Raw genomic sequence first — 24,341 nt, forward strand, 5'->3', positions numbered from 1 at the left:
TAAGTTAGAATACACATTTTAAACATGGGGTAATTGTAGTATTTCAGGTGAAGAGAGTGGATATACATTAGGCTATTTGGCTATATTTAAGTAAATTTGGTCTTTGTTGGAGACTGTATCATTTTAAAATTCTTGCTGGTATTCCTTACACACTACTTTTATTTATTTTCCGTTGTCATCGTGTGTGTGTATGTGTTTTTGTTTCTTAATCTGTAAGAGTATGACCAAATTAATTCCAAAATGGTCCTTTGAATCTCTATTATCTGTAACAATTAACCAGTAGATTTTTGACCAATCAAAACATGGAATTTTTGACACACCTTCACACGTGCTCGGGACAAACATAGTTGGTTGTTTATAAACAAGAACGTGAATGAAATCGACCTCTCTCTGATCATTGTTATTGTTTTTATACCGCCAAATGGGTGACTAGTTTTCACTCTACTTTCTCGATCAAACTATGAACGTTTAAATTTACACATCGTTTTCTGTGTTGGTTCTATTGATTGAGTGGTAGAACCGTGGGTATTTTACTTAGACACATATCATTGATAGTAAATCCTGTGTAGTTTGCTATGTCAACCAATAACTGCCATTGTTTACATTATGACGACTGTCCGAGAAGCGTGGTTATCTAAGTGTCTATTAAAATTGATGAACTGCAGATAAGATAGTTGCTTAGATTTCAGAATAATTAAGCTCTTTAATGTTGTCATTTCTAGATAACTTGTGTAATGACTCATTTACTGATTGAATAATATTTCTCTTACAGATTATTATTGCGTTATTCTTAGTTTTTTTTCTAATCTATTTAATTATCTATATATCTAGACCAAATTGAACAGAATGAAGAGTTACGTCATGAGCTAGATGACATTGTGAGTGGGTTGTCGGGATACCTGGATAATGTCAAAGGTCAAAGCCTTCAACATAAGCAGGAGTTTGAGATGTTACTACAGGAGAAGGAGGCTCTTGAGGAAAAGATAAGGCGGATGGAGGCGGAGCTAAATATTTTGGAAGGAGAGGCTAGCAGTGCCCGGTTTATGAGAGAGGTGGGTGTGATATCTCCATGTCAGGATATATATATATATATATATCTATCCTGTTATGGAAGACAGGTCTTAATCGATCTAAGATCACAAATGTCTTATTTAATTGATTTCCGAAGCATCTAGTATTTTTCGTTGTGTGTACTTGTATGTGTGCATGTGTGTTTGGAGGGGGGGCACTTTTCTGCTTCGTAATTTAGTTACTGTGCAGACTTTCTACTTCATCATCATCATCATTGCCTTTTTCACCCTGGGTCAGGGTATAGGCCACAGACAAACAGTTTTCATCCTTCTCTATCCTGGGCTAACTTTTTTTTATCTCAATCCAGGTCTTACCACTTCTCTGTATATCAGCTTCTTTAATTCTTCTCCATGTTCCTCGTGGCCTTCCCCTTGATCTTCTGCCCTGAGGGTTCCAGTCCAATACTTTCTTTGTTGACTTTCTACTTCTTTGATCTTAAACTTTTCATTTTATTTAACAAGTCTGTTGCATTTAGCCCTTCTAATGAAGATAATTTGTCCTGCAAATATTCCCTCCAATGCCAATTAAAGACCTGCCCTATACAGATTTAATAAGTACATACAGATTTTCTGGGGGGTGAAATTTGGCCAAATCCTGATTTTTTTGTGCCAGATTTGGTTTTTTAGAGGACAATTCTGGTTTGAAACACTAAAATATTTCTAAATATATTCATATAAATCATAGTGAAAATCAGGCATTTTGCGTTTATAAATATTTTTGTCTTTGATTTGTTTGTATCTTAATGGAGTGATCAAGCAAGTGGCTGAAAAGACTCTCTTGTTATATTTAGAACAAAGTTCTAAAAAGGGTATGAAAAGAAGGCAATTAAAACAAAAATTATTTAATTCTATTACAGAGACTATCAGAGTTGGAGGACTCTCTAAGGAGGACAGAGGAAATGAATACTACCCTGAATAATGAATTACAAAGAAGTCGTGAGAAAGACCCAGAGCTACAAGCACGTCTTGCTAATGCTGAATCAGAGGCCAGGCAGCTACGACAGACTCTTAATGAGACAGAGAGGGCTGCTGATGTTAGTTGCTCTTTCTTATTTTTTGTGATGACCAACATAATAATAATAAGCATATTTATATAGCACCTTTCGTCGAAACCTCAAAGCGCTTTTTAAAAAACAACAAAAATTCAAATACAATTCAACCAAAGTATCAAAACAATTAAGAGCATAAAAGGACATTGATACATCATCAATATAAATGTCACATACTATACACATATTGATACATAGATAAATTAATAGATAAATAGATAAATGAATAAATAAATGAATAAATAGATGGGTAGATAAATGAGTCTTAAGAACCTCTACGCCACCACCAGATTGTTGAGCGGTCGGAAAAATAACCCAAATAGACCCGTCAAAGACAAAGATGGGAAACTAATCACATCAATAGAAGAGCAACTCAAACGATGGAAAGAACACTTTTGTGAAGTGCTCAACAGACCACTCCCAGTACTCAGACCACACCTGAACATTGGAGAACTCCTAAATATCAATACAGGTGAAATCACTAAGGTGGAGATCCGAAGGGCACTTGGCAGTCTGAAAAATGGATAGCTGCTGGCACAGATAACATCCCTGCTGAAGCCTTGAAAGAGGGTGGAAACATAATTGTGGATCAACTCCACCAACTGTTCAATTTGATATGGACAAATGAGAAGATACCATCTGATTGGAAAAAGGGCCTGCTTATAAAATTACCCAAACATGGCGATCTGTCCCAGTGCGACAAGTGGAGAGGAATCACCTTGTTGTCCATAACAAGCAAAGTGCTCACAAGAATCATGCTTGACAGGATGAAATTTACTTTGGACAAAGCACTACGAGATGAGCAGGCAGGCTTAAGAAAAGAACGGTCATGCACAGACCAAATTGCAACTCTAAGAATCATTGTTGAGCAGTGGATTGAGTGGCAATCATCCCTACACGTATGCTTTATAGACTTCTAGAAAGCATTTGGCAGCGTAGACAGGGAAAGCATCTGGAACATCCTTCTCCACTACGGTGTGTCAGAAAAATTTATAAATATCATCAAACGACTTTATGATGGGTTTTCCTGCCAAGTCATCCATAATGGTCAACTCTCAGAGGATTTTGATATTACATCAGGAGTTAGGCAAGACTGTTTGCTGTCCCCACTTCTATTTCTTGTGGTATTGGTCTGGGTGACAAAGACAGCATATGGCAATTCCAACAATGACATCCAATGGACATTTTCAAAAAGACTTGAAGACCTTTAATTTGCAGATGACCTCGCCCTCCTCTCACACCGCCTACAAGACATGCAGAACAAAGTTACGGCCCTGGAAGAAACAGCTCAGCGAGTTGGTCTCAAGATTAGTGACGAGAAGACAAAACTACTGTGCTTAACTCCCAAACAAGAAGCACAAATCACCATCTCTGGCACAGCAATAGAAGATGTCAGGGAATTTACATACCTTGGCAGCAAAATCAGTCAGTCGCGTGGAACTGGAATCAAGAAAGCATGCCAGGCCTTTGCAATATTGAGACCAATATGGAAAACGTCCAGCATATCCACAAACACAAAACTCAAAATATTTAACACTAATGTTAAAGCAGTCCTGCTCCATGGGTCAGAGACTTGGCGAACAACATTGACCACATCAGCCAAGATACAAACTTTTGTAAATCTCTGTCTTTAACAAATATTCAGGTTGAAATGGTTTGACAAAATGCCAAATGCTGACCTTTGGACAAGAACAAACCAAGAACAAATGGATGTCCAGGTCAGACGCAGAAAGTGGCGATGGGTTGGCCATACCCTGCGGAAAGGGCCCTGTAATATAACCAAGCAGGCTCTCAAATGGAACCCACAGGGCAAGAGGAAACGGGGTTGTCCAAAACAGACTTGGAGGAGAAGCCTTCACCAAGATTTGAGCGTCTCCAATCTTACCTGGAGTGAGGCAAAGGTCTGTGCTAAGGACTGAAGAAGATGGAAGAGTGCAATTGAGGCCCTATTCTCCGCCAGGAGCCAAGAGGCATACGTCAAGATAAATGAGTATATCAATATATAATCCCTGCCTCAATTCCATGAGGAAATTTATCTTCAGTGTCTATTTTTTTTTTGGTTGAAATATTGAAATTACTTATTCATGAGCTGCAGTGCAGTGCCACAACATGAGCAATCTGCTTACGTTTCTTGCTTCAGAAAAAAGAAATAAGATATCAATAGAGAGGCTCAATTCTGGTTCATTGGAGGATAGTTTAATGATTTCTCCAGCCAGCCACATCAAACTCAAGAGGATGACTTTCTTACTATCTACTTAATTTAAAAATTAACAACTAAGACTGAATTCAGATACAATCTGCTCTTTTTCCTTAACCGCATCTCTACCTAACTTGTTTCTTTTTTTTTTCTTTTCTTTTCTTTTTTTTATGGTCAGCCATAAAAAAAAAAACAAAAAAAATAAAGCAGATTCCTCTAGGTCTGTATTAAGAAAAAAAGTGCCTCAGAGCTAACTCTTTCTACCCCAAAAGTTACCAGATTTCAGAGGAGCAATTAAGGAGCAGGCACTGGTGTAAAATAGATATTTGAAAAGGTGTGTATGAAACAGATCCAGACAAAGCAAAAAGAAAAAATACCCAAAAAAAATATAAAATTAGAGAAACAAAATCATTTGAGGCAGATTGATATTTTTTTTTTCTTGTATTTTTCTTTCTCCTTTGTTTGGTTCTATTGCATACACACCTTTTCAGATTTCAAAGGGTTTTCTTGACACGAGAAAGAAGGATTTCAAAACATAAACATTCAAAGATATAGATTGTATTTGTTGGTGTATTTGTGTTTGTCCCTAGAGTCACAAAAAGAATCTGGAAAATCAGTTGACATCAGAGCGAGACCGTGCAGAGAGGATGACACAGAAAATACAAGACGTCAACAGACAGGAATTAGAAACCAAGAAACTTCTGTCACAGTTGGAGGCTGCTAAGGTGAATTTGAATAATTTTTTTTGTTTTGTTTTTGTTTTAGTTTTTTGGAGGTTTTTTTTGTGGGGGGGGGGAGGAGGGGTTGTTCTTTTTATATTTCATTCCTAATCGTTCCAAATGGAGATATTACAATAAATGACCATTTTCTTAAACCATGGAAGTCTGGAATTAGTAGATTTCAACTGATATTTTTTTAAAAAGATTGTACATCTTTTCTTTGCCTCCTCTCAATTTATATTTCAAGATGATTTTTTAAGAGTTAAAACATGATGAAAAATCTGCCCTGATTACTTCTTATGTCATTAAAAGCTGATGTTTATAATAAAATAAGCAGATTTTTTTTTCTCCTCAGCTCACATTTACATCAGAATATTTTAATTGTACATTTTGAAAAAAAAAGACTTTTTTTCACGAACAAAACCATTCAGAATTTAACAAAGGTCTTATGATTTTATTCCAACCTGCCCTAGGATTAGGTTGGCCGCAAATGAAAAAAAAGCAATCTTTAATATAGATGCATTTTTCCCCATCCTTTCAGGCCATCGGGGGGTCAAAACAGCTCAGTTGGTATAGAACTAGTTTCACATGCAAATGAACTGTGATCTATCCTGACTGCAGTAGATATTTTTTTCTGACCCCCCCCCCCCCCCGTCCACCCAGCAGTGATTGGGTAGCCGGGTCTGTTTATATCTCGCAGAAAGTACTTTGCGATATAATAGTGTCCTATCCAAAGGATAGCTAGCAATTGCTTTTGTCTAGTTCACACAATAGAAAGCAGGATTAACTCTGGCTCCAAGAGCCAAATGGCTTTGAATGACGACTACTTTTTTTTTTTTTTCAGGCAATGAATGCAGGACTTCGAGACCAAGTGGAGGAATTCAGACACAAGCAGCAAATGGAAGAGGGAGGATTCAAACCCAGTGATTTGAAGAAGAGGTTGAAGAAGTTTACCCACGAGTTTAAGACCAATAAGGTATGCCGATCAGTCTGAAGGCTGTGATTGATGTCATATATACTTACATAGGTCTGTCACTGTCTTGACAGCATCACCTCCCCTCACCTCATTCCTCTGACCAAGGTGGCCTTAGAGGAGAAATAAGAGATTACTTTGCAGTAAGGGCCTTCCAACCAGATCTGTTCTCAGCTTTCCTCATTAGTGTTGATCTGTCCATCTTTGTCTATTTCTTTACATTATCCTTCCAGCATTTTGCTTACTGTCCTCTCCTTCTGTCTCCCTCCAAGGTCCCTTGCATAATGTTTTTATGATTGTTTTTTCCAATGTCTCATGGCGAGAAACATGACCAAACCAAGACAATTTTCTTCTTTTGCCTATTGTAAATGTTGCTGCTCGAAGCTCGAAGAAATAAATAATAATGTGAAATTGAATGTAAGCTTCAATTTAATTACAAAAACAGATCAAATGAACGTTTCGGGTTTCCCCTTTATCAACAACACAGGATAAATGAAACACCACAGATTATTTCTTTCTTTTGCCTATAGACAGGAGGGTTTTCTGAAAGCATCAGCCGTCTATGAATCCTTTCTGATCTTACCCATGTTCTGTCTCAAAGAGGTTAGAGGTCATGGCATGCCAGTTCTACTTGAACTTACTTACTTAACTGAACCAGCGACCACCCACCTGAGCTCTAGCCCTTTGGTCTTGTGCCATGACGTAGAAGTTAGACGTCTTTTGTAGTTGTTCCAGGTGACTACAGTGTGCTACTGATGCTTGAATTTGGTGGGAGGAATGTGCATCTCAGGTCTTCAAGAAGTTGACATTCAAGCAAGTGGTGTGATTCTACTTGAACAGTACATCTTCAATCATATTATTTTCTCGCGGTTGGCAGTCCTATTGTTTAATCTCACCTTTTCTTTTTTTTTTTTCCCTTTAATTCCTCCTATCTTGTCTAACTTTGTGCCATATCTCCATCTTTATATATCTCTTTCCAAGTGTAGCCCTCTTTTCTAAGTTATCTGGATTTCTGAATCAGGCAGCCTTGTGGTCTGGCGGTCTGTAGGTCCCTTGTTCAAGTCCCACTATAGAATGCACAAAGTTGAGTCCTTGGAGAAAACTAACTCACATCCTCACAGGGTTAAAATAAGTGCCAGGCCAATTATAGCAACAAAAAAACAAAAAACAAACATACAACAGCAACTCACAGTCACAGGCAGCATGTCTTGTCCTGTGTGTAAAGTGTTGCTGTTGGCTTTGAACCCCTTATAACGCACTTTGATCCTCATTTTGTGGGTATTGCATTGTATAAAAACTCAAAATTGTTTGATTTAAAAAAAAATATTTTTTAATTTTTAGAAAAATCATTCTTCCACTATTTCCCTATTCTAAGACTGACTTCTGACTCCCTAATTACTTTGCTTCTGGTAAGTTTCATCTTCATCATCACCATCATCATCATCATCGTCATCATCATCATCGTCATCATCATCATCGTCATCATCATCATCATTTTATCATTTCATCTCCAGCACCCAATTGAGCCTCAAGGCAAGAACGATCTCCTCGGTACAACATTCCAAGACCTTCAGAAACACGTCAACGACCAAATGAATAATAGCAACAAAGAGGTGGAAGACCTCAAGAAGACCAAAGAAAAGGTAACTCTGGGGTTTTACAGTACAGAACCGAATAGTCATGTGGAAATAGAAGTTTTGTTGTTTTTTTCAATTGAAATATTGACTTTGATAATTTCATGGTAAGAAATATTGGGGAATTAACGGTTGATTATTTCATGCCATAAAATCAAAGCAACCTTTAATTTGTACATGTTTTTTAATTGAATGTTTCAGAGCGAGAAAGAGATTCAGACTCTCAAAGACAAGATGAAAAAACTGGAGAATTCCACTAAAAAGGACTCCAAGGTGATTCCTTTATTTTTATAAAATCGTGTAAACCTGCTGATCTCATCAGTAAAAATTGCTTTAAATTGTGAAATTACTTTATATTTATCAAACATTTTAGATACAAGGGTAGAACTGTTCTGAGATTATTTTTTTTCTTGTTTTTTTTCCTTCTTATTCTTTTACAATTTTTTTACTTTTACAAAAAATATTAGACTCTTTAGGAGAAGAGAAAGTGTGGCCACAAAACAACCTTGCCAAAATAGAATAAGTGGGGGAGGAGGGGGGGGGGGTGTAGCAGGCTGGCCAAATAGCCTCTGACTGCCCATTTTAACGAAAAGCTGTTCAAACCTTAGATGCCTCCTGGCACTGAGAGAGAGGGAGAGAGAGAGAGAGATAGAGATAGAGAGAGAGAGAGAGAGAGAGAGAGGGGGGGGGAGGGGAGTGAGAAGACTTAATACTGTATAAGAAAATATTGAAAGATTCTAACCAATCTCCTTTTTAAAAAAAAAAAAAGGAGTTTTGATGTCTTTATAGATAAAATGGTCTTCTTCCATAAGCACAATAAATTTGTAACAAAAGTCACTTTCTGAAATTCAACTCTTGTCTCCAATATTCCAGCTTGATGATGAAAATCGACGTATGCAAGAGGAAATCAGAAAGTTGAAAAAAGCTCTGAGTGACGCCAAAGATAGAAATAAAGAGGTAATTTGAAATAGTATCCAATGGCTCCAAACCTGTCGGTCCATGTTGTTAAAATATTGGCATGAACATTATCGGGTCATTTTGGTTTTGAACAAATGGAAATTGTCAAATGGGGAATATTTCTTACGCTTAATGCTCCGATTCAGCCCAAAATAGTTATTAATGTCTGGAACAAATTTGGATTATTATTTACCTATGATTTATACTTTATTTAGTGTTTTGAGTTAAAGTCATATATGGCCATTTTACAGACAACCAAGCGACAACCAAAATGATAAATTTGGACGTATGATTTGGAATACTAATCTTGTATGTCAAATGTAAAACTCATTTTAAAAAGACTTTTAAAATCTTTTTTTTTTTTGGTAGTTGAGTACTAAGGTGACTCCTTGATGTATCTTTCTTCTTAAATTATATTCAAAATTGAAATTTAGAGAGTATTTTTAAGAAACTATACTAATTTTTTAGTTATCCATGTTGAGAAAGATTCATTTTATGTGAATGAATTGGCAAAAGCTTTATAAGATTACCATTGTTAGAAATTAATGTAAAACATTTTGCATGGTTCTTTGATCAGGGCGCCATTCCAGTACGGATAGTTTACCGTCCTGATTCTGACAACAGTATGGATCGTGCATCTTCTCTGAACACAGACGAAAAACTCCTTTTTGATGAGTTACAGAGAGAACTGATGGATTTAAAGAGAAGCATGAGACAAAAAGACGATGACTTGTCTAAAAAGGTATCCCATGATTTCCTTGTTTTTGTTTTCATCTCCTACAAGTATATATGTTGCCAAGTATTTCAAAACGGTATTATTTTGGGTGTGTTTAATTTCTTTAACTTCAAAAACCATAAATTTCCTAAATCTTATTATTTCTACTCATTTGTCTTCATCAAGTCAATTCGAACATAATACCAGGTGGACACAATAGGTAATATATGTAATCAGTTATCTCTATAAGCTGTAATGGTGGAGTGAAATTGCTTACATAAAATTCAAATTTAAGCTCAGCGAAGAAAATGTGAGTTGAAGTGATGCCATCATTGAGAAGAGTGAGTTTTGTTTTGTCAACTTCAGGAAAACTGAAATTTCCTAATTCTGCTCATTTTGTCTAAAACTCAGTTTTCCTCGTTTAGATTATTCTGACATAATACCTGATATTCTATGATATTCCGGTTGGAAATAATAGAGAAACAGAATTAACAATCAATTTTGTAATCTCAGACTTATAATAAGATACGTTTTTTTCGTCTGATTCACTAATCAACCACAATGTTGATAAAGGTGAAAATCCTGAAAGGTCTGCATAATTGTTGTTTTTTTTTGTTTTTGTAGATTAACTTGAAAGCTACATTTAACTACATCATTGTTTTTATCACTCATTGTTTTTATCACTCATCGTTTTTATCACTCATTATTGTTATCACTCATCGTTTTTATCACTCATCGTTTTTATCACTCATCGTTTTTATCACTCATTCAAGCTTCAAGCATCAACATTTGCATGAAATTTATATTGTAAATCTATGATATTTTGTTCATTTTTTAACTTTCAAGCTGACCGAGGCTGAGACAGAAGCCGCTCACTGGAAGGAGGAAATGAAGAACAAGGAGAAGGAATTCGAAGCAGAGGTAGAACAGCAACGACAAGCTACAGATTTACTCAGGGTAAATAAACATTTATTCATTATTAATTTTAAAACACAATATAACAGCATTTGTACAATATGATTTTAAAAAGGGTTTGTTTTAGGCACAAAACCCTCTTCAGCAAACAATAAAACAATACCAGGTGTTAATTCAAAATTTAAAGTTTAGAAATTCAAGAGCAGAGGTTCAATGGACAGTGTGAAATAGAAATTGTAGAAGCAGATGATTGATTTCAACTATCAGTGTTATTGATTGATCTGCATGCTTTATTTTAGTAAAATGCTTTGAAGACCATGATCTAGTCTCCCCAGACTTAAAGTCAATTTATTAGTTTTTATCATTGGCTGAAGAAGGATTTGATCCCAAAACATGCCTCTCTAGGTATTTTGTTGGGTTTTTTAAAATGCTGACATAGTTATTTTTGTCCATTCACAACGTTGAGGAACTTAGTATTTCCTGTATTTTTAAAATATTTGTTTTACTTTGATTGATTTTATTTCAAACTTTGGATGTCAAAAATTAGATAAATTAAGTTTGATTGACAATGACTTTAAGCAATTTTATTTACCATGTGTGACCCATTGTATCAATGCTGTATGATGACGTTATGACCAAGACACAGAAAACTGAATTTTTAGACTTAATTATGAACTTTGAGTGAGATTGAAATACTTTATTAAAAAGGATGATTGTCCTTTCATGATACCACGCTCACCTTTGGACAGGAAGGCCTAGTGTTTGAGTCGCACTCTGAGCAGCACATAATTGAGTCCTTGTAAAAAGCTCTTTGCTCACTTTTTCTCATCGTACTCAGTTGTAAAATAAGTACCTGTCAGATAAAAATTGCAAAATCGCCTTATTGGCTACATGTCTCGTTCTACATGTTAAGTGTTGTAGTAGGCTAGGGAACCCTTGTAAAGCGCGTTTAGCATGTTTCGTAGATATTGCAATATGTAAATTCTCAGGTCGTTTTAAACTGTAAGAAGCTGACAATTTGCAATTCCTGTATTTTTTACTTCAAATTCAATTTTCAGCCTACTTGTCATCCTGACATACCACTATTTTTAGACCTTGGTCACATATTCTTCAAAGGATGTATCCATAATGTAATAATATTGTTCACCAATCGGTTACAGGAAAAGCAGGAGGCAAGAATCCAGGTGATAGCCCAGGATTTAGACCAAGCACAATTTGTTGCAGATTCCCTACAACAAATGTTGGAAGAAAGAGAACGTCATCTCAACGAGGAAGTTAGCAATGCTGATATGTCCAATCAAATGATCTGTAGGTTTATATGCACTGTTTTCTTTATTATTCTTTTTAAGTTGTTAGTTATTTTCTTATTTGTGTTTTTGGATTTTAAAAAAAACTGTGCTTTAATTGGTATTAATCTCTCATTAGACAGGGAAGCACTTTTGCTTTACTGATCATATTCACGATCAATCTCAGTTTTGTTTCAAAAAGCTCAGAATGTCATTTTGTCAGTGTGATGGTTCCATAACATTATGAAACCCAATAATTTTGGTTGGAATGGAATGCCATCTTATTCCTGTAGTTTGTTTTGGTCACTTTAAAGAATCTCTTTTCATATTTGGTCTTTATTTAACAGAATTTGTCTGCAAAAAATCTTGTCTGAATCTGAATGTTACTCGAAGTTGACTCAATTCTGAGTATTTGTATTCGAGGGTGGAGAGAATTGTTTAGTGTTACAGCCATTGTTGGTGTTTAGGCTGAAGAATTTTGATAATCTTCGTTTGAATGTTTCTAAATCTGTTGCCTTCACACATGATTCAGGAAAAGCTTTTCAGTTTTTGATAGTCCGGGGTGCAAATGAATATTTGACGATGTTTGAGTTTGTTGATTGTCTTGCACACTCTTAGTTAAGACATTATAAAAGTAATCAAATTTCACGTTTTTATATGCAGAGGATTGCCATTCCTCAAATAAATTAACATTTTCAAAATTGTATCATTCATTTTTTGTCAATTTATTTATGATTTTCTTTTCATGATTTTTTCAGCTGCACAAGAAGACGAGTTGGCCAGATTGTACGACATTCTCGAGACTCAGAGAGATGAGATAGAAAACCTGAATCAGATCTTGGATCACCTGGCACAGCAAGGTCCTGATGGAGGTTGGTAGTGATTTTATTGTTTACCGTTTCTTGAGAAATGGGATTTAATGAAGAAATAGAAATATTTTTTTTCTTCTGTGTTTTAAGTAAATAATATTTGTTATATTTGTTAGCTTGCATTCAAGGTGCCTTACATTTAATGTCAACTTCATCTTTTTAACTTAAAATTTTTGTTTTGTTTTGTGATTGTTTCCAGTGGGTGCTGCTTTTGATGATGAACTGTGGCGTATTCGTCAAGACGTCAACAATCTGAAAGAGACCCTTGCCATGCAGTCTGCTTATGTACAGGCCATGCCAAATATGGGCAACATGGCCACACAGGCTAATGGGTGAGTAGGAAAATTGATATGTGACCCACTGTGTCAATCTGGTTTTGTGACGGAATGAACTAGATGAAGAAAGTTGAGTTTTAAGTTTTTTTTTAAAAAGATCAGAATTTGGAAATTTAATTTTTAATTTTAAGAAACCAAATTATCATACGCCTTTGGTTTGGGGAAAATCAGATTTTACTATAGCATAATAGAAAAAAATATTACGAGGCATCTGTAACATCCTTTGTGCGGCTGATGGCTGATGGTCAATCATCCAGATGTTGGATGGTCAACCGGGTGTGTGGTCGTTCCGTTCATCTTATAGATGTGAACAATAGATTTTCAACCTTTATCCCCTGTTAGTGTCTATTGGGACAGCCAGTCGGGTGTGTGGTCGAACCATTCGTCATTGTCATCACAGAGAAGTGAACAATAGAATTTATCTATAACCCTTGTCAATGTCATTGAAAGCCATCATCATGTTCATGGTCATGGCTCAATTGCCACGATGCTAGGTTTGCAGGAAAACTTACCAATGGTGCAATGGGTAATGAACAGTATCATCTTATTATGATAGATGATACCAGTAATGAGTATTTAAACACTTTGTTTGTTCAAGGCTGTCACCACCAAATTGTTCAATAAGACGAATGGGTAGACAATGCATTCTTAATCCATTACTTACGTATGCAACCATTATGAATGGCATATTCTTTAATTGTTTTGTGCCGTTAGATTTGTGCTTCTCATTGTTAGAGGTAGATTAAGGTGTCATTTAAAAAAGATTAAAACATGAAGTGTCACTGTCTGATCAGCATTGTTGCAATAACTGTCATGCAAAGTGATCATCATCATCATTATCATTGCCTTTTTCACCCTGGGTCAGGTTATAGGCCACAGACAAACAGTTTCCATCCTTCTCTATCCTGAGCTAACTTTTTTTATCTCGTTCCATGTCTTATCACTTCTCTGTATATCAGCTTTTTAAATTCTTCTCCATGTTCCTCGTGGCCTTCCCCTTGATCTTCTGCCCTGAGGGTTCCAGTCCAATACTTTCTTTGTTATAGTGGAGTCATTCTTTCTAAGGGTGTGTCCAATCCACCTCCATCGTCTTCTTCCTATTTCTTCTCCCACTGGTTTCTGCTGTGTTCTTTTCCATACTTCTTCATTTTTTACTCTATCCGTCCATTTTATTCTGAGTAGCTTACACATGCACGCATGATCATGATGAGATTTAAACAATGAAGTTGTATTGCTAGTCACAAGTATGGATAAATGCAGAGTGGACTGTGGTAAATCTGAAAAATTGCTCAATTTCATATCCACCGCTTAATTGGGACGATTTATCAGGACTGAGATGTCCCAATAAACCGGCTTGGACTGTATAACTTACTAGATTATAAGTAGTCTTTTAGAGTCTAAAGGCCCATGAAGCTGGAGTTTATCCTGGTTTCTATAGCATCGAACAGACAATAGCAATTTCTTGCTACCCTTAGGATAGGATCCACCAGATCTAACAGACCGAATTATCCAATCACTGCTGGGTGGACAGAGGGTAAATTCTTGATTGGACCCAAAATTGATACCAGTCTAATCGTGCATAAATTGAGTGCTCTACCAACCGAGCTATTGGGTCCCCCGTCTATATTTATATAATATATATTTATCAATATAGTGTCTTTAGCTTGATCATCTTTATCAATTCTTCTCAATCCTTTTCAGGGCTTTCCCATTTGGAGGAGGTCCCGGAGGACACCAGGCATCGACAGGAGTTGGAACAGGAGGTGGCGGAGTAGGAGTAGGAGGCAGTGGTGCCCCAATCCGTGGATCTGGTGAGGCTGCAGGGACCCAAGTGGGAGGCAGTCGTAATGCTGGCCCCGGTGGTTACGGCTCTGCGGTAAGTTCGTATCACTATTTGAAATAATGTTTTATTTTCTTTCCATTCCTTTAACTGACAATAAGAATTGAAATGTAATCTCCAATTTATTAAATGAAGACAGATACTGTGGATGTTTCAGGTTTCCCCTTTATCAACAAAACACTCATTGTGTTGAGAAAAGGGAAACCCGAAACATCACATATCTGTTTCGTTTAATAATTGGGTATATTCATACATGTTATTTTTCCTTTGAGCTTCAAGCAGCAACATTTTCAGTATTCCTTTAACTATTACTGTCAAGAGCACAGTGATATCTCGTCCTACATAGTAAGTGTTGCCTTTGGCTTTGGACCCTTTGTAAATGGCTTTGAGCATATTTAGTGAATATTCCATAAGATATAAAAGCTCAAGAGGTTTTATTTAGTTGCTTTTTTTTCTACTTCATCATTACCATCAAAATGTTCGTCTTTATCTTAATTTATTGCATTGAATCACCAGGCAACTTTGCCCAGCAGTCAGGCTACCCATGCTGCACGTCCTGGTATCTCAACAAGCGCTTCCCATCCACCCACTGGCCACGCCCTTCCTCCATCCGGCCCCGCCCACCCATCCACTGGCCCCGCCCACTCCAGCAACAGATCAGGAATGCACATGACAGGAATGGCCATGGCCTCTACTCCCATGCCCAGATCCCATCAGGTAAAAATAAAATCGTGCTGTTTCTCATTCTTCATTCATAGTGGACAGGAAGCCACTTGCTGTGTCTTCTATCCTCCTATATTATCTGTTGTCTGATTTGCTATGTCTTTGTATTGGAATGGGATTACTTGGTTTTGTCCAAGCCCTTGTCCGAGTCCTTGGCTGAGAGGGAAACAGTCAAATGTATGGTTTTTGGGAGATGATATTTTATTCCTCGTAAATCATCTCTGTGTTATGTACTGTATATTTGAATATATTATGATTTGTAAGCATTTGAGTGCCTTTCTCTTAGTGGGATCCTATGCTTGTGTCTGGATGAGACTTTTAGGTGATCTCAAACTAACACTGATTGTTTGCTCTTGGAATCTACATCTGTTCCCTATTTGAACCAGTCCATTTGGTATTACTTTTTCTTGTGTGATTTCAATTGTAAATCTGTCATTTTTTGACTATCCCATTTTCTTCCTTTTTATTGGTGCTGAAATGACCTAAAAGTAAGAAAGTGCCGTAAAATCCTTTAAAATTATTATTATTATTGTCATTCATCTTTCATCAATCTCCAGAGTTCTGGTCTAGCACCAGATCCTAGAGTGTACCCTGCAGAACATCTGGGCACAGAGCGGAGGGAATCTAAAGCTCCACCAGGTGTCAAGTCATCTGTGGGGAAAGCAGGAGATGGAGTAGGAGGACACCAGTCTCACCCTAGGCCTGAGAAAGGTGAGTTTTATCATTTTATATGAATATATATATTTTTTAATGATGCCCTTTTGCAACAGCACCATAAGACCCCGTCGCCTAGGCATTCTATGAAGGACTATAAATAATCCATCAAACAGGATGTTTGATGTCAACAGGAATCACCCATTTTGTCCAAGTTAGCAAATTGGGGGTTAAGAATCTTGCCCAAGGGGGAAAAAATGAAAATGCCTGAAGCGGGGCTCAAACCCGGACCTTTCAGATCACAATTCAATGCCTTAACCACTCAGCCACTTCGCCCCTCCATATGAATATATACATGTCTATACGTCAAAATGTTAAAAAAAATAATTAAAAAATTGACCTTTTATACAGGACAATATCCACTAAACAAGGGGTTCCTAGCCAACAGCAACAGTTAACATGTAGGACAAGACATGATGTCTGTTAGGCGATATTTCAATTTTTCCAACAAAGACAAGGCTGTATAACAGCCAGGTACTCATTTTACACCTGAGTATGGTGTGTAAAGAGCCTTACCCAAGGACTCAACTATGTGCCACTCAGAGCAAGACTCGAATCCAGTGTCATTCCACTTGACCACATTGCAGCACAACAAAGAAAAAAAAAAGAAAATATAAATGGTAATTATGTCTAATACAACAAAACAATACAAAAACATAAAAATGCGGACAAGCACTTATGTTATGGTCTGGTTGAAGGACACTTGTCTTTGGGCCGACAGTTCCTGGGTTTGAATCCTGCATAAGCGATACAAAATTGAGTCCTTTTGAAAAGGCTTTTTATCTAAATTCTCTTGATTGAACTCAAGTGAGAAATGAGTGCCCGTAAGTTCCACTCTGGGCAGCGCATAATTGAGTCCTTGGAAAAGGTTCTTTACTCACATCCCGTCATTGTACTCAGATGCACAATTATTCCCTGGTTGTTTTCAGTTTCAAAATTTTAAAAATTGTATGATTGCCTTTCAGGGGTTATGTCTCGTTTTAGATGTTAAATGTTGCTGTTGGCTTGGGATCCATTGTAAAGTGATTTGAAATCGTTTACTGGGAATTGCACTAAATAAATGCTCAGGGTTTGGGAGGGGGGGGGGTGTTCCTACTTGGAGAAGATGAAAAATTAACATCATGTTTTATTGATAAAGGGGAAATCCGAAACATCCACAGTATCTGAATTCGTTTAATAAATTGAAGCTTACATTTCAATACTTATCGGGGTTTTTTTCCTTCGAGCTTCAAGCAGCAACATATTCATTCACTGCGAGGAAAAGTAATATGGTCTGTTTTTTTATAGAGCCTGTCAACAATACCTATGGATGTGCACCATCTGAATGCTGTAATTATTCTTTTTTTTTTCAAAGGACACGATGGTGGTGTTGGTGGCGCCCCCAATAATAGCAGATCCAGTAGAAGCAGAGCCAGAGCCCACCGTCCCAGCATTCCCTCTGCCTTTGAGCCTGTTCATAGACCAGAGCCTTACCACCCATATCAATCAGCCACCATTAACCCCGCGCCCATCCCTGTGGCTCCACCTGCTGTCATGCCTCAACCAATGGTTGCCCCAGGTTGGTTTTGTATTTCATTATAAAATGTGGATTATAGTCGTTATCATTATTTTATTTATTTATTTATTTATTTATACTGTTATTATTATTATTATTATTATTATTATTATTATTATTATTATTATTATTATTATTATTATTAATTATTATTATTATTATTATTATTATTATTATTAAAAAAACAATGGTTGTTTGTTTGTTTGTTTGGTTTGGGTTTTTTTACAGGTTTTTTTTTTGTTTGTTTTTTCGGGGGGGGGGGGGGGGGGGGGGGTTATGGATCTTAAAAGAAATTGGCCTTCTTACAAACATTTTTATTATAATCGGTTATGTAAAGATTGGAGTCAGATGAAGATTTCATATTCATTTGCTTATGTAACACTTTTTAAGGCTTTTTCATACTTTGTTACTCTACATTTGTCGTTTGTATAGAATAAACATATAAGAAATAAATAAATAGGGTAATGAGATAATGTAACTTCAAGGTAGGAAAATAGAAAATCATTCCTCTGAAAATTATTTACAGCAATAAGAAATAAGATGTTTTTATATTTTTGATTGTTGACATAGTTGTTATTATTATTATCATCATCATCATCATCATCATCGCTATCATCATTTCATTTAATTGCTACCACTACCATCGAAGCATTTCTATTAATCTCTATGCAGTGGGTCAACAACATATGCCCCAAGCCAACATACTCCCAAACCAAAGTGGACCCAACCGTGCTAGTCAAACGTCAGGAGTACAAGGCCCATCCAGAGGGGTGCAAGCTACTGGATTGCCTGCACCAGTGTAAGTAATTTCTGGTAACAAAATCCCATTTTTATATCATTTTTGATGGGAAGGTAATTTTTGTATATTTTTTAAATTATAGAATTGGCTATCAAAGTGGTTCTATTTTTGGGGATTTTGTTTTGTTTTGGTTGTTGTTGATGTTTTGTTTGCCTCTTTTTTTTTTTTTTTTTTTTTTAGGTTTATGATTTTGGATTTTGAGAGTTATTTAAAAGTGCCATTTTGAATTGTTAATAATATTAGCTTTAGTTAGTGAGATTACATTTTCAAATGACAAGAATTTTCAAATTTTGAAAGAGAAATGGCCCATTGAAAATCAAGTTTTGATTATGAATCGATTAAAAGTCTGTCAAACGTTTTTGATTTCATTAAAAAAATATGAGTGTATTGAAAAATTGATATCATTTAGCTTTAAAAAATTATTTGTCAAATATATATATATATTGAGATTGTAAAAAGAAAAAAATATTAGTAAGTAGATTATCATCACCATTTTTTTTTAAATTCCCTGTATTGGAGTAACCTTTATAATTGCTCCTGAGTTTTCGAATGTTTTTGTATTGAAGAAATTTGAAATATAGGGGAGTATATTGAAACTGTAGGGTTTGACTTTACTATTACTTTGTTTCTCACAATTTTCATCAAGAGAACAATTATGCGGCTGAAGCCAGAATTACATTGCTGTAATTGTTCTCTTTGTTAAAAAAAAAAGGTTATACAGTTCACTCCACTTAAAATCATATCCTATGGAATTAAGATAAATTTGTTTTTATATTGCGGGGGAAAAAAAGAAAGAATTTTATGAGTCAATTGCAAATTCAATCCTATCCTATTAATCTCTGTAGTAGCTTCAGTGTTGAGGGCGAACTCAATATTGTGTGTATGGCTGTGATTTGGCATGTTTAGTTCTAGAGGCTTGATAATTTAGAGCTACTATAAATAGGGAATAAATTCCTGTCCACAAAGGAAGGAATTCCACAACCAAATTAAGTGGATTGTGCAATTGTCCAATGTGTAATTAAGTGGACTGAACTTTACCAGGATTTTGAAGAATATAAATAATGGGATAAAATTTACTTTGAAAATATAAGTCCAGCTATTAAAGGGTAAAATACAATTTGATTTATTTTTTTTTCTACAGTTTCTACCCATCTGCCCCAGCTGGCGGTATGGCTCCCATTCCTGCAGCAGCCAATGGGTACGCAGGGTATGGCCCCGCCCCCATGGCCCATGGAGGAAATGAACCGGCTGTGGCCTTTGACCCTGTGCCTGTAGAGATCAGCTATAACCCTGGATCTGCATTGGAAGGAGGTAAGTATAAAAATTGTAATATAATTATGCTCATCCATATACAATGCTGGCTTGGCATTAGGCTATTCATGGAGAAGAATTAAAGAAGCTGATATACAGAGAAGTGGTAAGACATGGAATGAGATAAAAAAAAGTTAGCTCGGGATAGAGAAGGATGGAAACTGTTTGTCTGTGGCCTATACCCTTACCCAGGGTGAAAAAGACAATGATGATGATGCTGATATACAATGCATTATCACAATCCCACCATGCTCATTGCACTTCTCAACACTTCATTTATTCCTCCATCAGGCCATGTGGAACATGATTCTATTTCATTCAGTACAATTTGACTGTTAGAGATATCTTTTTTGGCACTAGTAATTTACAATATCTATCACTATTCTGTTGCTGTCGACTCATTCACATCTGAGTTCAGTGGGATGAAAATATGCCATGTAAATGCTCATTATTATGATGATTTATTTTTTATTTGTTTTTGGTTTTTTTTTTTGGTAATTATCCGATAATCAATCAGCATTCAATTTATCGTTCTCTTCATTTTGATATAGTCATATATCATCAGTGTGGCTCAGCGGTCCAGTCTTTGCTTTGTACCCCAAAGGTACTAAGTTCAACTACTCGCTGCTCTTTGGGGTCTTGAGCTTTACCACATCCTAACTCACTTTGCAGCACAGCACTGCGGCTGATGCCTGGGTATTCCAGTTTTACCTCGGAATAAACTCTAAAAACAAATTTCCCCTTGGGGATGAATAAAGGGAATTGTAGTTATTTATAATTTTTTAAAATTTAAATACTTTATTTATCACTCTACTTTTTACTTTCAGGAGCTGGTCCCCCAATGCATGATGGGATGTACAATTTTGGAGGCCAGAGTTACTTCCCTTCAGGCCCCGCCCAAATGTTGCATTATGGGCCAAATCGAGTGTACATGCCTGCAGGACGAGGACAACAGCACCGAGGACCTGCCAGAATCTACTATCCCCCTCACCACTCTATCCCAATGCCTGCCCCTGGTAAGCTTGTTTTTCTATCTTTGGTACAGATTATTGATATAGTCCGTTTCAAAATACATGATCACATATTTTGATCCATTTCTCTCAAACCGTGCTATGTATTGTCACAAATCTTTGCATTCAGTCTTAGATTGTATTTTACTAGACACAGAGCAGAATTCTTGACCCCATCACGTCAATTTCCGCAGAAATCAAATCAACATACACAATTCCCATCTCTGTTTTACTCACACAAGATTATGAGTGTTTTTTGGTAAAAAGAGAAGAGGGTAGAACATGAATTTAATGTGTGTAAATCACCCTCGTCATATCAACACGTTCTCCAGTTATCCATTCCTTTACGCAATGCAGACACAAGGCTGAGAAATGTAGCTTTGCAATTTTGGGTTCCAGATTGTGAAATAGTTTCCCGAATCAAGTCAAAGATTCGACTTCGATAGACATTTTTGGAATTTGTTTTCTGAAGATATATCCTCTTAAATCTGCCATTTTATTCTTGGAAATAATATGTACTAGGCACTTATAGATTACGGCACTCAGAATCATCTGTCAATTGAGGGGGTAGATTTACCATGTAATCTTTATAAATAGGATATATTTGATTGGGAGCTAACAAACAAACACACACACACACACACACACACACACAATCACACACATAAACGCATGCATACACAATCATATTACTGTCATAACAATTCATATATATTTGTAAATTATTCTGACCAGGTGGTGCTCCACCCCCACCTCCTCCTGGAGGCTGTGGCCAAGTTGCCCTCATTCCAATGGCTTCCGGAACACCCATCAAGGGAGGTAACATCCCACCAACTGGTTTCTATGACAGTTCTTACAGTACTCTACCACCAAGTCCGATTGGTGAGTAGAAAAAATTATAGTCTCCCTCTCTCTCTTCTCTCTCTCTCTTTTTCTCTCTCTCTCTCTCTCTCTCTCTCTCTCTCTCTCTCTCTCTCTCTTCTCTCTCTCTCTCTCTTCTCTCTTTCTCTCTCTCTCTCTCTCTCTCTCTCTCTTCTCTCTCTCTCTCCTCTTCTCTCTCTCTCTCTCTCAATATATATATATATATTATATATATATTATATATACAATCTTCCTCCAAAAAATGAACAAACTCCCACACAATTCCACAGTCACTCGTCTTTACATAGACTCATATATATATATATATATATATATAATATATATTATATATATATATATATATATATATATATATATATATATATATGTATATATATAATATATGAGTATATGTAAATACGAGTGACTGTGGAATTGTGTGGGAGTTTGTTCATTTTTTGGAGGAAGATTGTTTGTTTTTTTCGTGTACGTGTGTTTGTATGTGCGTGTGTGTGTGTGTGTGTGTGTGTGTGTGTGTAGTGTGTTTATATTTTTGCGTATGTGTTTGTGTGATGATTATTTTTGCCTACTTCTTATTCACTTGTGATTTCGTTTGGTTTACAATTGATAAATTAAAAAAAAATTTCTTGGTATATATATTATATTAAAATTTTCATTTGGTAACTTTGAATGGATTTCTTATCTTAATGTCTATCATTGAATCTGTTTTCAAAACACATCTACACCATATCTATTCTAAAGCAATTTAACCCTCTACAGGCGAAATTCGTTTTTTAATCCAACCGAGAGAGCAAATAGAAATAAACACTTTCCTACTTTCCTTTGTTTTCGTACATTTAGAGTTAATTACCACAGTATTGTATGTCCTTCTTCTAAAATGTTGATTTCTTTTTCTATCTTTGATTTTGTTATTTTAAAGACATTCTTTGTTGTCTACGTATGTATTTTCAACCCCGACAGTTGTTAACACATAAAATACCTAATATGTGTTGAAGAGGTCGTTAATCTAAAACTTTAAAAAAAACATTACTTTTAAACTTCACCAATTGGGTGGGGGGGGGTGGGGGCGCTATAATAAATTGTATTAGTTCTTATCTGTTCATGATAATGTGTCTTTATTGTTTATCTGGGATGTTTTTTCTCGGATTGAAGGGTGAATTAATGAATTGATTAATTGATTATTTAATAAATTATCTAATTAATAACAAATTCATGGTTTTCTATAAAGTACCAAGATCGTCAACGATGACTGCCGATGGCGCTGTTAAACAATATTAACATTTAATTATTTTTTTCTTCAAAATCATTGTAAAACCATTTTATATGAAATCCTTGGCATGTGCTTACAATTGAGTTTCGGCATAAAAACGTTGTTGCTGAATAGCATTGAACAATAGATAATTGACATATAAATTCAATAATATCAAATGAAAATATTATCTCAAGCTTATAATATATAACAAATAGTTTGCATTCAAATAAAATGCTTAGCAGATTTGTCTGGAAAGCAGTCGTAACCAACATGCAAATGTTTATGTAACCAAGATGTATTGTTACTTATCGATCGATAATTGATTAATTTATGCCCTTCCGCCACGACATCGTAAGATATCGTCGCCTAGGCATTCCACAAAGATAGGTAATAAAATAAAATTTGATGAGAACTGATCGCCTATGTGCCTGTCTAAAACCCACAACAACTGGTTGAATGGCGTCAATAAATGAGCTTTTATATAGCCCAATATCCACTAAACGTGCTCAAAGCGCTTTACAAGGGGTCCCTGGTCAACAGCAACATTTAACATGTGAGACCGGACAAGACGATATATTACAATTTTTCGGACAAAGACAACGCTGTGAACGTGGAAAAAGCATATAGTATGTTTGTATGAGAGAGCACACTGGAACCTGAGTACGGTGAGAAAATGTGAGTAAAGAGCCTTTTCCAAGAACTCAACTATGCGCCGAGAGCCAGGCTCGAACCCAGGACCTTCCGATCCGAAAGCGAGTGTCATACCACTAGACCACATAGCCGCACGTCAATAGCGTACCCTTTATATAATAATTTAAATTTGGCCTGAATAGACCTCATTATGAAAGGCAACACTTGTATTGTGTCGTTAAACTGGCACCTGCCCGCTGCCTGCACTCATTATTATTATAATCTAAATCACGACAGTCTCTATCCGACAGTCAGCGATTTAATTTTATCGATCTATCAATCTCTTTCCCCCGAAAGCTCTCACACCCTATCAAGTCAATATTGACATTGCTTACTACTTCTACTACTTCTACTACTACTACTACTACTACTACGACAACCATTGGGCCTAGACTCTTCACTTCATGTTCAGGACATAATACGAATGGGAAAGAGTTCCTTTTCTATACATACCACTTTAAATACTTACATAGCCCAGTCCGCTCTCTCCTCTATTCCCGTTCGTTCTGATAACTCCTTTGTCGTATGATTGTGTTTTGATTTTATCTTTCTGTTCCTCTTCAAATAAACCGACCGACTCTGTGCGTAGCCTACGTTAACTCCAAGTCTGATATTAGGACTTGTATTGTGACTTCAATTTTAATTCTCTCAGTACATCGTCTAGTGAGTTGTCGTTAGTAGTGCTCAAGGAAACATGATATTATTGATTGAACTATTAAATACAACTCATGATTCGTTTTCTTTTGTGGTCATAGACTTGTCTTTTGACGTAATGTTTAGTCAGTGTCAGGCGAGAGTTTACGAGGGCGATTAATTGGATTCAATAGTCTGATGTCACGTCGCCCA

At 36.2% G+C, this 24,341-nt stretch overlaps 1 protein-coding gene across 8 annotated transcripts in view; it reads left to right on the forward strand.

Annotated features, from left to right (window-relative positions):
• The window catches only part of LOC144979806 (uncharacterized), a 95,381-nt gene that overhangs the window by 8,902 nt on the left and 62,138 nt on the right, over positions 1-24,341 (forward strand). For all 8 annotated transcript variants that reach the window (XM_078926913.1, XM_078926916.1, XM_078926914.1 and 5 more), the window contains exons 14-33: positions 832-1,052; positions 1,928-2,104; positions 4,907-5,041; positions 5,880-6,011; positions 7,523-7,651; positions 7,844-7,915; positions 8,516-8,599; positions 9,177-9,341; positions 10,161-10,271; positions 11,390-11,537; positions 12,274-12,387; positions 12,584-12,716; positions 14,421-14,595; positions 15,076-15,276; positions 15,840-15,993; positions 17,351-17,554; positions 18,224-18,350; positions 19,492-19,661; positions 20,489-20,677; positions 21,407-21,553. In XM_078926913.1, coding sequence (XP_078783039.1) covers positions 832-1,052; positions 1,928-2,104; positions 4,907-5,041; positions 5,880-6,011; positions 7,523-7,651; positions 7,844-7,915; positions 8,516-8,599; positions 9,177-9,341; positions 10,161-10,271; positions 11,390-11,537; positions 12,274-12,387; positions 12,584-12,716; positions 14,421-14,595; positions 15,076-15,276; positions 15,840-15,993; positions 17,351-17,554; positions 18,224-18,350; positions 19,492-19,661; positions 20,489-20,677; positions 21,407-21,553 — 2,988 coding nt within the window. The remainder of the gene's footprint in view (positions 1-831; positions 1,053-1,927; positions 2,105-4,906; positions 5,042-5,879; positions 6,012-7,522; positions 7,652-7,843; positions 7,916-8,515; positions 8,600-9,176; positions 9,342-10,160; positions 10,272-11,389; positions 11,538-12,273; positions 12,388-12,583; positions 12,717-14,420; positions 14,596-15,075; positions 15,277-15,839; positions 15,994-17,350; positions 17,555-18,223; positions 18,351-19,491; positions 19,662-20,488; positions 20,678-21,406; positions 21,554-24,341) is intronic.

This window comes from Berghia stephanieae, chromosome 9, assembly GCF_034508935.2.
Source record: "Berghia stephanieae isolate SIO BIC M18660-M18661 chromosome 9, UCSD_Bste_1.3, whole genome shotgun sequence".
Taxonomy (NCBI): Eukaryota; Metazoa; Mollusca; class Gastropoda; order Nudibranchia; family Aeolidiidae; genus Berghia; species Berghia stephanieae.